At 39.3% G+C, this 16,020-nt stretch overlaps 1 protein-coding gene and 1 long non-coding RNA gene across 3 annotated transcripts in view; one reads left to right on the forward strand and one right to left on the reverse strand.

Moving 5' to 3' along the window:
* The window catches only part of XKR5 (XK related 5), a 34,741-nt gene extending 33,190 nt beyond the window's left edge, over positions 1-1,551 (reverse strand). Inside the window, exon 1 of the mRNA XM_069065413.1 lies at positions 1,427-1,551. Within this exon, the coding sequence (XP_068921514.1) occupies positions 1,427-1,484 (58 nt within the window). The 5' untranslated portion in view covers positions 1,485-1,551. The remainder of the gene's footprint in view (positions 1-1,426) is intronic.
* The window catches only part of LOC138144116 (uncharacterized), a 69,116-nt gene continuing 53,241 nt past the window's right edge, over positions 146-16,020 (forward strand). For both annotated transcript variants that reach the window (XR_011163862.1, XR_011163863.1), the window contains exon 1: positions 146-1,067. This is a non-coding gene — a long non-coding RNA (uncharacterized lncRNA). The remainder of the gene's footprint in view (positions 1,068-16,020) is intronic.

Genomic DNA, 16,020 nt, shown 5'->3' on the forward strand with positions numbered 1-16,020 from the left:
TGTGGGGTGTCCTATAATTGGAATCATGGGGTGGGGTCTAAGAAGGAGTGGTGGTATACTGCTGTGTTCAAATCCAGCATATAATAAGTGCTTAATAAATGCTTGTTGAATTGACTTGACTCATCTAATTGACTCCTTTGAAATTTGGAGTTGTGGATCACATTTTGAACTCAGTCTATGCTATTTACTATATTCCTTCAAGTCCTTGGGCAAGTTATTTCACCCTCAATTTCCTTTTCTTCAAAATACAGGAGACTCTGCTCCAGATCTATGGTCCTATAAATTGAACAAAATCTCAGGGCTTCTGTTTTTTTTTTTTTTTTACCGTTCAAATTTGTCATCTTGAGCCTTCTCCACTCTACCCTTTGCTGTGAACCCCAGTTTTCTCTGGGGTCTGGGAACTACTTTTAAAAATATTGTGATAACTATACTTCAATATGATTAGCTTCTTTTCGAATGCTATGTATTTTAATATACGCATTTAAAAACTTTTTTTTTTTTCTGAGAAGGGAGTCCATAGGCTTCACGAAACAAAAAAGTTTAGGAAACCCTGCACTAGGGTCTCTTCCTTCTGTATCTATCATCCTACTAATCATTCCAACTCCAGTTCCAAATTTATCTCTCCTCTTCTTCCCCGTTACAACCTCCCCACTGTGCCTTCCTGGCTTCCTCCTAAGTGCTACTGGAGGTAGGGAAGGAGAGCTGTGCATTCCAATGCCTAGCTAACTAACCCTGGGCCTAACAATCCTGAATCCATACTGCGGAGGTGTGGTGGTGGAAAGGATGACTTTGGGAAGATCCTACTCTAGAGAGCTGATAGTGATCCGATGCCTGAAGCCGAAAAAAAGAACGGGAATTTACAAGCAAGCATTGTTAGAGATTATGCAGAGCATGGGTGTGTAACTTGTATAAGGAATGGAGGAAGTTGTTTTGGGGGAGGGGACGTTGCTTCCAGGAGCAATGAAACCTGCTTATTTCCAGGGACTGTACCCGGAGAGACTTCAAAAACAAGAGAGGGATGGCGGGTTGAAGTAGTGAACTGATTCCACTGTGTTGGAGGGGAGGAGGTAAGCATGAAGCTGCGTGGAAGTGAAGACAGTTATTTTGTATGAAAAGGCGGGCCGTGTCTGCAGACTGGAGGGACAGGGAAGGGAAAGCTGTGCTCCTAGTTGTAGAAATTAGTCTGGGAGTGGGTTTGCAACTACAAGAGCTAAAGGGGTCCTGATTACGTGGAAAAGGGAGTAGGTATTTTGCATGCATGTGAAGGTTCATGCGTGGAAGCTGGAAGCTGACTGCAAGCACTGTTAGACGTTATGGGAATTTGAGGAAAGCTGTAGCCCCCGGGGAGGGGAGATTAAGAGCCGGATGCACAACCCGTGGTTAGTCAGCAAGTCTCCCTGCTCCCCGCCCAGCTCCTCAGACTCACGCGCGCCCTGCTCCACCGCCAGCAGCAGAGCGCAGAGTACTAGGTATCCGGCTTGCATCTTCAACGCTTTCCTGAGCTGCGGCTATGCTGGGTCGGACTGTGACACGGTGCAGGCGGGGTCCAGGACTTCTGGCGCGAGTCCCGCCCCCCAAACACGGAGCCCGCCCAGACCCCCGCCCCCCAACTTCGGAGCCCGCCCAGACGCCCACCCGCTTTCACTCGAGTTTCCATTGGGTTATCATTCTAGTGATGGAGAAGGGAAGGTGAAGAGTGTGGAATCCTCAGCCTTGGCCCTTTCTGGGCATAAGGTCTCACTCTCCAATCAGCCTCCCAGTTTTGAGTACGTGATTGTCTATCTGGGGAGAAGAATTAGGTGGTCCTTGGCTCCTCTGGAAGGAAGGATGCGGGAGGGGAGAGCTCTGCAGCTGGCCTGGCCCAGGACTAGAACTTGTAGTATTTGCTGAGGCCACGTGCATTAAGCAGTACACTGACCATTTTTCTGTTCAGTGCAACGGATATTTATTAAGCGCTTAGTATGAGAAAAGAGGAATTGTAGTAAGGAAGAGAAGTTCAGAACCTGCCACTGTAAAATGATAGGCATGTAAAGTTCTAAATAACCTAGCCTTTCATGCACTCTAATTCTGTTCACATCTAGCCTACTTTCAGTTCCTCAAACACAACAATTTTTCTGGTCTTTTTGCCTTTGCACTGGCTATCCCCATCTCCTGGAATGCTCTCTCCTCTTCGCTCTGCCTCAGTTTCCTTCAAGACAGTTAATGCCACCTAATGAAAGAGGTTTTACCTTTAATCCCGGTCTGCTAATGCCCTCCCTACTCAGAGAATACATTTTATATGCTGTTTATGCCTTCTCCCCCACCAGAATGTAAGCCCTTTGAGGTCAGTGACTGCCATTCTTTGTTTTCCCAGTGCCTAATAGTCTGGCATTTAGTAAATAGTTTACTGTAAAGCTGTCTTCTCTCAGGCTGTATGGGTAAACTTGAACAACTGCCACTTGTTTACCTTGAGTCAACCATCACCAGAGTTTTGCGGTGAGGGAGAAAGAGTATGCAGGCTTCTTCCACCCAGAAAACAAACTACACTCTGGTCTGTGAAAGTTGAAAAAGACAAAAGGGCTGATTTTACTGTTGTTTGTCCTTCATTCTTGAAGAGGACCATGACATCAGGGAGGTGATGCTGATGGGATCCTAATAAAGCTGCCCCCAGCCCCAATATCCTAACTTCATTATAGGCCGGACCCTAGTGAACAACAAGCCCACTGCACCTACCTACCCCCCCACCCCCAGTGTCCTAACTTCTTTGTATATGCCTCACTGCTCACTGGAACAACAGGTGTGTCCCTGAACTCTTAGCTCCCACAGAAACAGCAGGTGTGTCCATATGATGGGAACCTAGCTACTGCCTCTACCTGGTCACTGCCCCCAGACCCTTTCCCAAGAGAACAGGTGTGCAATCATAATCACATCATCCATCTAGCCCAAGACAGGACCACAATAGCTAGCCAGTTGGAGGGCAGAATGACCAGAATGTTTAACCACTTAACCATAGATGGGTGTAATGGGAATGTAAATTTTTAAGATCTTCCCTGCCCCTAGGCTAAAGTGCACCTGGAGCCTGGGGTGGGAGGCTTGTTTTTCAGTAGATTCTTTTTGATTGGCCAGTGGGTCCAGAAGGTTGTTACATTCTCTGAGCCAGGAGAAGGCTATATAATACCTGATGTGAGACTTTGTTTTGGGGCTCACTTTGAGAAGTGTTCTGTGATTTGATCAGATGAGACTCTGGGAAGCCATTGTTGAGAGCCCCCTGGCTTTGAAAAACCCAGATGTTGATTTGGTATGGATGTAATGGTTGGACAGTTTGGAAACCTGTCTACTTGATCTGTTTCTCTGTCTTGATAATTGTCTGTATACTCTGAAGTTAGGGGCACTGACCTTTTTCCCCTGAACTAGGTAAACGATATATGTTTGACTGATTAAAGTAAGCTTGTTAACCCATTTTGAGTTGCTTTCCTTTAACAAAGCAGATCCAAGAACCTGTGTTGGCAGCCACCCTGGGGATGCTGGGGTGCTCGCTGCTACAATGGGGCCCCTCCTCCATTACCTAATCCCTTAACAAACCCTTCCTTCATTACCTAATCCCTTAATAAACTCCTCCTGCATTTTTAATATTAATGATATCCTCTATTTTATGTAAATTTCTGTTGTGTAATTGCATCTTTACCCTATAAAAATCTATCTTGCTTTCTGTAAAGATGTTGGTTCCTCTTGGAATTTAGCCTGCTTCATAAGAGGCATCAAACTCAATAAATGCCTATACTTGGATTAGAGGTGGTCTTGACTCTGAATTCTTTGAGATGGTTCCACCACAACACAGCATGAAATCACAACAATTTTGGGGTTGGCAAAGCCCCCACCTCAACGATTTTTGGTATCCCTGGGTTTAAACCGCAGCAATGCCATGACATGCAACTGAATTGGATTTAAGTGAGGGAGGGCTGTGCAAAGTTACTGGCCTCACTTTTTCCTCCAGAGCCATATGGGTTTAGTGGCAAGATATAGATTAGGACAGCTGGAGATGACCCTGGGTGCAGTAGGAGACTTTAGCCTTTTAAAGCTACCGTGTTTATCTGGTCTCAGTTTACCTGAGGCAATGCCCAATGAGCAATTAAAACTAGGTAAGAAAAGAGACAGAAAATGGCCTCTTCCACCTCGTCAAAAACAAACAAAAATAACCCTAAACCAATCTGGGATGGGAAGACCCACAGGGTTTCTGGTCAAAAAAGAAACAATTGCTATTTATATTTACTCTGAGCCAATCAGGGTCAATAAGTGGGGCTTCCTAGTACAGAAAGGTGGAATCTTTTTTATTAGTTCTAAATCTCTGCCTGGAAATCATTCTGGAGGCCATCTCAGTCCAGAAAACCAATCTGGAGAGGACAATTGCCCTATTAACAAGGTGCCAGTGGGAATGTCCATACTCTGTAGGGGGAGAGATATACTCTAATTAATGGGTTAATCTATCATGTCAGGTTTTATTGCTCTTTGCTAAAGGTCATTGAAGGAATTAAAGCACAAATATCAGTGACTTTTAGCCTCAGCATTTAAGGTGAGTTTCTGATCGTGCAAATACAAGATCTTCTAAATGTCTGTTAAAGCTTAAAGCTGCCCTAAATTTTTTGGGACATGCTGTATGTAACATTTTAGAAGAAATTTCATAGAGGGTATCATCAGCTAAATATAAAGCCTCATTCAGTTTTATTTATAGTATTAAAATATTACAGGCTATATGACTTTGGGAAAGTCATTTAACTTGAGTTTCTAAAGGACACTCTAGCATTAGAAACCTATAATCCTTTTTTCTTTGATTCTTGATTTTTTTTTTTTGTGAGCCATTGTATGTGTATGAAGAAGTCATTGAGTCCTGTGCTGGAATAGTATTTTGATGAAATATGGCAGGGTTCATGGCACTTTGGTTAATCCCTGCCTATTCAGAACTGATGGCACCCTGGTGGTCTGCATTTCACATATAGATTTATTTCATTATTTGAATAAAAGTTATGTCCAGTTTTTTAAAAACAGATTTTTAATAGTAATCTTTTTTCTAGATTATTTCCTGTATCTGTCCTCTCTTCCCCCTCATAGAACACCATGTGTGATCATTGTAAACTTTATATTGTTTGATATTACAGTTATAATGTTGTAACAAGAATTGCAAGTTGAGACCATTAATCATCTTAAGTGAAGTTTTAATTGTGGAGCATAATTAACCCAGGGACTGCCAGGGGTCATGTACCCACATCAGGCAGCCCTGAGCATATACGTCTTGGGTTTTATATAGACAAAAATCACAATATAGCTGTTACCAGGGGAAAACTACAACATAGTCAGTTGCTACACAAGCAGGGAAAATACAGAAGCCAAAAGGTAGCAATCAGTTCATTGCCTAATGTTTGTTGCCTAGTGGTCAGTTTGTTGTCCAACTGGAAAATTCCCAAATCTATTTTGAGAACTGAACAGAAGGGGGGTGAGGGGTTATGGACTTCAGGTAGCAGGTTTGGGCATGTTTACTTGGCAGGTTTGCTGCCTAGGCGGGCTGTGTTGGGTTTGAGCAGGTTTCCTAGGCAGCTCTCCTATGATGGGTAGAGATGGGGGATGTTCCCAAAATAGGGGGGTTACTACAATAATGATAGGACTGTAGGGCAAAGTGGTCCTAATGGCTATAAGGCAAAGACAGACAGGACTGTACTTTTCTACTCTTCTGATTTATGTTAATCTTATGCAAGAAAACTCATAGCTTCTGATTGGATACGACTCTTGACCTGCTGTCTATGAGTCATTCTCCTCTTCCTGCCTAACATAGTTAATTTAGGTCGTCTCTCAGTATCTGGTCCACATAAAGAAAATCACCCTAACAGAGACTCAGCTAAGTCTCTCTTAAGTAAGTAAGTGACCCTGAGAACTTTATCACATCTGGTCTGATTAGGAATACCCCCTCCCACATCTGGCACTTATTACTTTTTTCTCAACCAAATCGATATTAAGAGCATATAGTTTCATTAGGTGAGCCCCAGCTTTGAGCATTTTTCCTTTCTGACACATCTCCTTTCCCCTTCAACTGGGTGAATTCCATCTGGGGGATGAACCTCTATTTATATTGTCATACTGTGTGTGTGTGTGTGTGTGTGTGTGTGTATGCTTTGTTATTTTTTGCCTGCTTGCTGTGAAGCTCTTGTGTATATAAGCATCACCAATTTCCTACAAGATGTAGGAAACCATGTACCATGCCTCATAACAAAGAATTTATTTAAAAAAGAAAGAAATGAAAAATAAAGAGGATGAAAAGGAGATAAAATTCAGCAAAAACCAATGAATACATCAACCCCCCACTCCTACAACAAAACAAAACAACAACAACAACAAAATTGAGCTTATTTGCAATGTTCTGCACCCATGGAGTATCCTCTTCACCTCTGCAGAAGAGCAGAGTGAAGTAACTTGTTATCTCTGTTCTTAGGGGTCAAGTTTTTCTTTATAATTTCAAAGCATTGGTTTTTTTAAATTCTATTTCATTTTCAGTTTCAAATTATTTCTTTCCCATCTTTCCCTCCTCTGCCATTGAGAAAGTAAGAAAAATAAAACTCATTACAAATATGTATAGTCAAGCAAAACAAATTCTACCATTGGATATCACCCTTCCCCAAATGGGTCAGTCTGCACTCTGAGATCATCACCTCCCTATCTGAAGGTGAAGAGCATGTTTCATCATGAGTCCTCTGGAACTGTGACAACATTCAGTTTCATTTTTTTGAGGTTCTTATTCTTTCCCTTTATGTTTTTGTGATTGTGTATTATTTTCCTGTTCATGCTTATTTCATCTGGCATCAGTTCATATGAAAATATTTCTGTACTTCTCTGTATTCATCATGTGGACTGTTTCTTATAGAACAGTAATATTTCATCACAATTTGTTTAGTGCAATTTTCTAGTCTCTCTCTCTATATATATATATCTACTTTGTTTTCAGTTCTTTCTATGACCTCCCCCCCCCAGCCCACAATAGGATATCATTAACATTTTATTCTTGCTTTTTGTTAATTAATTCCTTGGGATATATAAGTAGCAGTGGTATCTTTGAGTCAAATAGGGTGGACATTTTAGCCACTTTATTTGCAAAATTTTGATTTTTTTTCCAGTATATTTGCTTGAATTCACAGATCTACCAATAATGTAGCAGTCTGCCTGTCTTTTTATAACCTCTGCAACATTCATTATTGCCATCTTTTATCATCTTTGTCAATTTATTGGGGATTGTTTTGATCTGCATTTATTGATAATAATAGTTAGAGTTTAAACTTTTAAGGTTTGCAAAGAACTTTACCAATACCATGTCATTCTATTCTTACAACAACTATGGGAGGTAGGTACTATTATTATCTTCATTTTACAAATGAAAAAATTGAGTCAGACAGATGTGAAGTGATTTTCCCAGGGTCACATAGCCAGTGTCGGATGCCAGATTTCAAGCTCTGTCTTTCTGGTTCTGTCTCTAATGTTCTATCCACTATACCTCTTAGTTACTTATTTCTCTTATTATTAATGACCTGGAACATTCTTTCATGTGCTTATTAATATTTTGTAATTTTAAATTTATAATAATGTTTATTTCATATTTTGAGATTTGAAAAAATTATTTTAAAATATTATCTCATTTAATCTTCACAACAACCTGGGAAGATAGGCACTATTATTGTTATCCTCATTTTATAGTTAAGGAACCTGAGGCAAAGAGAGGTTAAAATACTTGCCCAGGACAACCTTGGGAGATGGGTGCTGTTGTTGTCCCTATTTTTCAGATGAGGAAATTGAGGCAAAGCAGTTAAGTGACTTCCCCAAAGTCACATACCTAAGTGGCCTTTCTGACTACAGATCCAGCACTCTATCCACTGTGCCCCCTAATTGCCCACAATTTTGTGGTGAATAGTGTGGAGACAGGTGGTACAGAGGTAAAGGCATGTTGGACTGGTAGTTTAAAAGATCTGGGTTTGAAATCCTGCCTCAGACACTTATTAGATCTGAACCTAGATAAGTCACTTATCTGCTCTTAGTCTCAATTTTCTCATCTGTAGAATGGGGATAATCATAGCAAGTACCCTACTGGGTTAACTGTAAGGATCAAATGAGATAATATACATAAAATACTTTTCAAGTCTTAAAATTGCTCAGGGTCACATCTAGTAAGAATCTAAAGGTAGATTTGAACTCAGATCTTCCTGACTCTAGGGCTGGTGGTCTATCCACTGGACCCGTTTGTTCAGATGTTTTTCACTGTTGGGGAATGGCTTTTGGTTTTCCATATTTCTGTTAGTTTTTTAATATATCTTGGACAGCAAAACTTTTTCAGAGATATTTAGTACCAAGATTGTTTCCTATTAGATCACTTTCCTTCCTCTCCTAATGCATTAATTTTTTTTGTCAGTCACTTTTCAATTTTATGGAATCAAAGTTATCTTTTGTAATTGCCTATATTTCCTGCTTTGTTAAGAATTCACTTACTCAAAGCTGTAAAAAGCTTATAATTCTGTTCCAGTTTTTTTATGGTGTAATGTTTAATGTTCAGATAATATACCCATTTTGAATTTATTGTGGAATATGGTATAAGATGTTAGTCTGAACCTAATTTCTACCAGACTGCTCTCTGGTTTTTCCCATAGTTCTTAAATGATCAATTTAAAAATATAATTAATTCTCTGTTTCTCTACTAAAATCTTCCTCTGATCTTGTCTTGTACAGAGCAGAAGTTTCAAAGATACTGCCTATAACTTGAGGTTCTCATCTGAGGACGACTAGAACCAGATTAAAATGTAATTGGGAAATAGTTAGCAAAATAAATAAATATAATAAAACATAGATAATATCGTGTTTTAAAACTAAGTATATATACATACATACACACATACATTACGTATATATATATATATATATATATATAGATACATACACACATACATTATATACATACATACATACCTTAGAGATCCTTATGAATGGTTTAAGGGCCCCCATTTCTATACACGTTTGATATCATCAATATAAAGTATAGAGGGCCCTGGGTTTTAAAAGGCTATTCCAGTAGAGCATAATCTCATTCTGGTCCTTCCAAGCTGGGAAGGCTTTGGATCTAGACCTGATGATATCTCTCTCTGTTGTCTGAGGCTTATCTGTCATGGTCAGAGAAGCTCAAAAGTCATATTGTCCATATATTGATGATTTTTTTTGCCACAGAAATCCTTCAAGACCATCTCCTAAGTCACTGAGGGGTGTTGTGATCTGTGTGTTCAGACAGAGGGATCAAATGGATTAAATCATTGGTCACTGAAACATCAAAATAATTCTCTGTTACAAAATAAAGTGACTAAAAAGATCTAAGGGTAGTAGTATGTGGCACATTGGGAAGAGTACCTGAGTTTGATCCTGATTTTCCCATTTACTACTTTTGTGGCTTGAAGTCAGGAAAAAACTGAATTTAAATCCCATTTCTGATACTAGTTGTGTGACCTTAGGCAAATGACTTAACCTCTCTGGGCCTCAGTTTCCTGATCTATAAAAAGAGGGATTTAGACTAGATAACCTCTGAGGTACCTTCCATCACTAGAACTATGATGCAACAGTTTCCATTTTGTGGATGAGGAAACTGAGGCTCTGCAAGGCTCTAGTGATTTGGTCAATGTTATAAAACTAGCATCAGAAGAGGAATTTAAATTCAAGTCTCTTCTGACTTCAGGTCCAATGCTCTTTCCATTATCTCCTGAGAGATTTAGAGGGGTAAATCACTCATCTTCTGACCACTCATCATTTCAATATGGTTCCCTTTGTTGTGGTTATTGTGGCTTTTTTTTGGTACAGGTTAGGTTTCCTAAGAGTTTTTCATTAAAATGAACACTGTAATAATTGAATTTTAGGCAGTAGTCAATTAATAATAGCTAACATTTACACATTTTTTTTTACAATGTACTTTGCATCAATTATCTCATTTAATCATTTGGTTGATTATTTACTTATAGCCTATTGAAATTTGTTGGGTTTGTTTCTTTCTTTTTTTTTTCCGGAGGGCAATTGGGGTTAAGTGACTTGCCCAAGGTCACACGGCTAGTTTTTTGTATGGTGTCTGAGACCAGATTTGAACTCAGGTCCTCCTGACTCTAGGGCTGGTGCTCTATCCACTGTGCCACCTAGCTGCCCCATTCTTTCTTTCTTTCTTTTTTTTAAAGTCAAATTTGTTTTGGAACAACATATTTAATGATTCTTCTCTATGAGTGTAATAAGTTTGGGTCTCCCTGGCATTGCCTTCCTACCTAAGAATCTTCTTATCACTTGGGTCTAATACTCTTGGTGCTACCCACTGGAAACTCCTTTTATTTAGATCTTTTGATAAAATCACGTAGGTTTTATATGATAATAAAATGAGAACAATTTACTTAAAAAAGGAAACATTGTGAGAGTCACACAAATACATCAGTAAAGCCCCCTTAGTACCTATGACCTTAAGCAAATTTCCCTCTCTCCCCCAACTCCTCCTGAAGTCCTAGAGATAAAAAATTGTGAGTCCAGCCTATTTCCAACCTCAAGGTCAGTACAAAAAACTGAAAACTGGAAAGTGAGGGTCATAACTTGCCCATTACCTCAGGAACCATCTTCAGAAACTGGAAGCCACTACTATGCAACACAGAACCATTGCTCCTTGGGGAGTGAGGTCTGCTCCAGGCTGGGAGAGCACAGGCTGCTTCACTCCAAGTCAGAAATTAGCAGGAGTGATAAAACCTCCCAGAATTGCACCAGTAACTGCTATACCAGTATACAATGCCATCTTTAACAGAAAAGAAATCTCAAACTTTCCTAAATGTAAGATATAGCAGGTAGGTCCTGACATTTTTCTTCTACCTTTCCTGTCTCTTTTTCCTGAGGTTCTTCTTTGTCCTTGAAGTTGTCTGTCACTCCCCTTCTCAATGATCTTCAGTGACTACTTATTGCCTCCAAGAAAAAACAGATTGCTCTGTTTGGCATTCAAAGCCCTTCATAACACACCCCCTCCTATCTTTTTAGGCTTCTTACATCTTATTTCCCACTACATGCTCTTTGATCCAGTGACACTGGTCTCCTAGTTGTCCTAGGAAAAGGACATTCCATTTCTCAGCTCAGGTTGTTTTCTCTGGCTGTCTCCCATGCATGTTCTCCCTTCTTCATCTCCTACTGTTGATCTCCGTCACTTCCTCTAAGTCCCAAATAAAATCCCTATATTAATTATTTCTTATTTATTGCATATATAGTTTGTTTTGTATTTATTTGTTTACCTGTTGTTTCCCTTGTTAAACTGTAAGTTCCTTGAGGGCAGGGAATCATCTTTTGGCTCTTTTTCTATCTTGGCTTCTTAGCACAGTGCCTGGCTTATAGTAGGTACCTAATAAATGTTGATTGATTGATTGGTGTACTTTTTGAGAAACTTTCGTATGTCAAAGGAACAATGTATTTGCCTTGCTCTGCATCCCCAGAACTTAGTTAGTAAGCACTTAATAAATATTCATGGATTTGTATCAGTGAGTTTATCCTATCAGATTTCATTCTAGGGCTGTCCCTTACATAATAATTACTGAGTTTGGATAGTAACTAAGGCCTATCCATTTGATAGAACCTTCTACTTGATTCATTTGGGTTTAAGTTGAAAGAGCAGTATCTTTGTTTCCTTATAAAGCAGGGTTTCCATGCTAAGAACCCTGTTTATATAATTTTTTTTGGGTGCATGGAATTAGAGAATGGGTTTCAAGGACTCAGATTAACAGAGGAAGATGCTGCAAAGGACTGGCTCCAGACAGAGCTGATTTATCTCCATAGTGATAATGCAATATTCACAGTATGGACAGTGACTATGAATATGCTGGCATAGTTCTGAATCAAAAATATAACAGACTATCCATATACAAGGCAGAAGCAAAACATTTGTTCAGACACTAGAAAGTCAAATCCCAAAATCAGAAAGCCAAATCCCAATACCAGAAAACTTAATCAATAACAACAATAAAGAAGTTAACATACCATAACACAGCAAGGAACCACACCATACCTAGCTGTATCCTTACCTGTTTCCTCTCCTCCCTCTAGATCTAACTGCTCTGACTCCCAGCTTCCTCTAGGCTCTGGCTCTACCTGTTCAGCAAGCTCCTCTCACCACAGGCTCCATGTGATTATATTCAGCCTATTTAGACATCTGGACCTCAGTTGACACCAGGTCCAGGGGTGACACATTACAATAATGGACAGGGGGTGACATCTGACTTCAGTGATCAGGCATCTGCAGGTGGAGGGTACAAAGCCTGAAGGAAAAAAAATCTAGCACACAAGTTTAACAAACAAGAAACCAAAAAAAAAAAAAAACCAAGGAGACAACCAGAAGCAGGGTAGATATAGTGTCAGCCATGCTTCTGGAGTCCATGAACCCACTATCATAGCCTCATTCACAATAGACTATATGAATTAAGGATACAATTTAGTAACCATCTTCTCCTGAATAAACAATAGTTACAGTATTATCTTTGCCAAATGCTGTAATTTCAACAGCCTTTGGAACATTATCTAGCTTCTGCTTTAACCATATTTTAGTTCCAAGTTTTATTCTATTAGTAGAATAAAACTATAGTTATTTCAGAAGGAGGGTCGATTTTCATAAGGGGTATTGTTTCACAAGGAATAATGATCACTTGAACTATTCTATCATTTTTGCAAAACTATAGAGATTCTTCCCCTAAATTTTGGAATGTCACGATAATTTCTCCTTGATAATTAGAATCTATTACTCCAGCTAATACATGTATTCCTCAAGCTGCTAAACCTGATTTAGGCAATAACTACCTAAAATGATTTTTAGGGATTCTCATACATATTCCAATAGAGATTTTTCTTATTTCTTCTCTATCCAACTAAAAGTTCTCTAAACAATGTAAATCATGTCCTGTCAAACCAAGTGTTCCTGGATACAGTGCTGGGATATCTTGCCTCACAGTCTAGTACTCAATATTTGGGATCTTACGTGTTTGTGGTTTTTTAATTTGCAGATTTGGGGTCATCATTTGGAATGGAGGTGTACTTTCTCCCAATGGTCTATTATTCAAATTACATAAATCAGTGAACAAATTATCCTTCCAACATTGATATGAATTATTGGAACTTAACTTTATTAACTATTCTTTCAATAATCTGTTCATTCTTTCAATTAATCCAGATGCTTGTGGATAATATGGAATATTGTTTAACATACAATATCTCTTCATTTCATTACCTTGAAATATGACCCATTTTCACTTTGAATCTGAATTGGGTTTCCATAATATAGACTTATGAGATCTAGAGTTTTGCAGGCATTTTTTAGGTTGCATTTTGATAAGGACAAGCCACTAGTACACCTGAATAGGTGTCAACACAAGTACATATAAATTTGTATCCTTTTATCTTGGGGTAGGGGACCCATATAATCTATTTACCAAATGTGGGCAGGAATTTTACTAGCCAAGGAACAGTTCTTTGCTTTTCTAATTGACATATATGACATTCTTTCGCCACCTGTTTTAGCAATGAATGAGAGATGCTAATACCTCAATCTTGTGCCCACCAGTATGTGGCCTAGACCACTAAATAGCTGGCTGTTTGATGGACCCATTTTGCTAGTATGAGATCATCAGCTGCTGTCACAGTAGGGACAATATGTTGGGTAGCAATCTTTGCTAGTCAATCAACATGTGCATTGTGCTCATATTCTTTTTCTTTTTCTTTTTTTAAAGCAATCGGGGTTAAGTAACTTGCTCAAGGTTACATGGCCAGTTATTTCTGGGTGTGGTGCTAAGTATCTGAGCCCAGATTTGATCCCCAGGTCATCCTGACACTGGGGCCGGTGCTCTTACTCGCGGAGACACTTGGCCGCCCCTTGTACTCATATTCTGAATTGGTGAGGGCCATGTGAGCATCTAAATGAAAAACTGACAAATTAATAACCAAAGACATGTCCTATATATCTTCCCATAATTCTTTGCTCCAAACTCGTTTGCCATGAATTTCCCAATTTTGATTTTTCCACATGGGCATCAATGTAGCTAATCCATTAGCTACCACCCATGAATCAGCGAAAATATGGCACTGTCCTTTTGGTTCTGTTTTGATAGTTTGATGTACTGCCATAAATTCAGCATATTTGAACCTATCCCAGTACTTTCATCTGAGTCTCCCTGAAATTGTGACAAACTTGGATATAATAATTCAGGAGGATCTGTAGGAGCAGTACTTATTTCCTTATTTCATCTAACATTAAGCCCCTTTTCTCAGTACATTTTATATGGCTCATTAGTTGGAATACTATCTATTCTTCCAAAATCTACTCCTGCTCTCAACAGAGCAGTAAACAATTCTTTTCTTGTCAATCTATTCTGACTTTGAATCCCCTGGCCTTTTACTCTTGTCTCTTGAGGAAATTTATCATTTTCTTATTCCCTTAAGTCACTTAAGTTTGAAATCTTATTCAAGACCTCTGAAAGAGGCTGCCCTATCTCCCCAATTAGCAGGGTCAGAATTAGGTGCTTATAAGCAGGCAGGAGGAGCCATCTTCACTTTGATATTTCTATGAGAAACTGCTAAGGGCATATCATGATATGCATTTGCATCTCTGACCATGATAGCAGTTTTCATTACCTCCTCCTTTAACTTTCTCATATAGTCCCTAAGTGAATACCATGATATTTCTTCATTAGGCCACATAGAATCAATGGAATACATTTTATCGCATCCTTCAGCAGCTAAAGCTAACTGATTGGTCATGTTGTTACCTCCTAGCATATGATGATCCCTAACAGCTTCCTGTACAAAAGGATTCTGACAAATACCTATAAATTTCAAGCAATCCATGCTATCTACCCATGCTTCTCTGGCCCCTTCATCACTGATTCTCACCACCAAAGACACTAACATTTCTCTCATCTTTTGGTGAATTGACTTAATATATCAATAACCTCCTGCTGAGTGAAATCCTCAATTATCTCCCTGAACTCTGTGGGACCTCCCTGATTCTCCTACTTTCTCATCAGTGTGGGGTGAGTGTCTGCCCTTATAAAAGCCTCATCTAGCATTGTTTCATTTTCCTTCCACACATTCTCCTGGCACTCATCACCATGGCAACTAGGCTCAGTCTTAGCTATGTGCACATTCTTTTTATTAATTTCTTACTTCTTTTTGAGAGCTAAACACACAGCAGCCTTCTGTTCTACCACCTAATACTCTACAGCTTGTCCTTCTGAAGGAGAGCATGAGCACTGTATCACAGAAAATTTTCCATACAAATCAGCTAACTTCCTCTCTGTCTGAGCTTTCTCTTCTAGTAGTAGCTGATCTCTGCTTTTACAAATAATGCAGTGAACTGTTAGTAAAACCCAGCCTCTTCTACACACTCCTTCCAGTTCTTTCTCTGATCTTGTTGGCATTCCTTGCAAATATCTTTCTAAATCTCTAGGTTCTCCCTTCTGTAACCTCAGTTCCCAGTTTTCACAGAGCCATATACTTTAGCCCATTCTTTTGCTAGGGAGGAATAAAGTAAATCCTTCCATTCTGGGATATCCATATCCATTTTTTCTTTTAAAGCCCTTCTGCCACTAAATAGAGATCTGATATTTAACAATCCCATCCTCATCCCCAAATGTAGTGTCAATGCAATATTCACAGCACCAATGGCTCCTATGAGTATGCTAGCATAGTTCTGAATCACAAAATATAACAGACTCTCCATATATAAGACAGAAGCAAGACATTTATTCAAACACCAGAAAACCAAATCCCAATACCAGACAACTGAATTTATCATAGTAACAAAGAAGTTAATATACCATAACATAGCAGGGATCCATACCATACCTAACTCTCTCTTTGCCTGTGTCCTCTCCTCCTTCAAGTTCTAACAGCTCTGATTCCCAGCTTCCTCTTGTCTCTGCTCCACCTGTTCAACAAGCTCCTCCCACCACAAGCTCCATGTGATTACATTCAGCCTATTAG

This window comes from Petaurus breviceps, unplaced genomic scaffold (assembly GCF_028583685.1).
Source record: "Petaurus breviceps papuanus isolate PSGF00001 unplaced genomic scaffold, PetGlider_PUasm1.0 90686, whole genome shotgun sequence".
Classification (NCBI taxonomy): domain Eukaryota; kingdom Metazoa; phylum Chordata; class Mammalia; order Diprotodontia; family Petauridae; genus Petaurus; species Petaurus breviceps.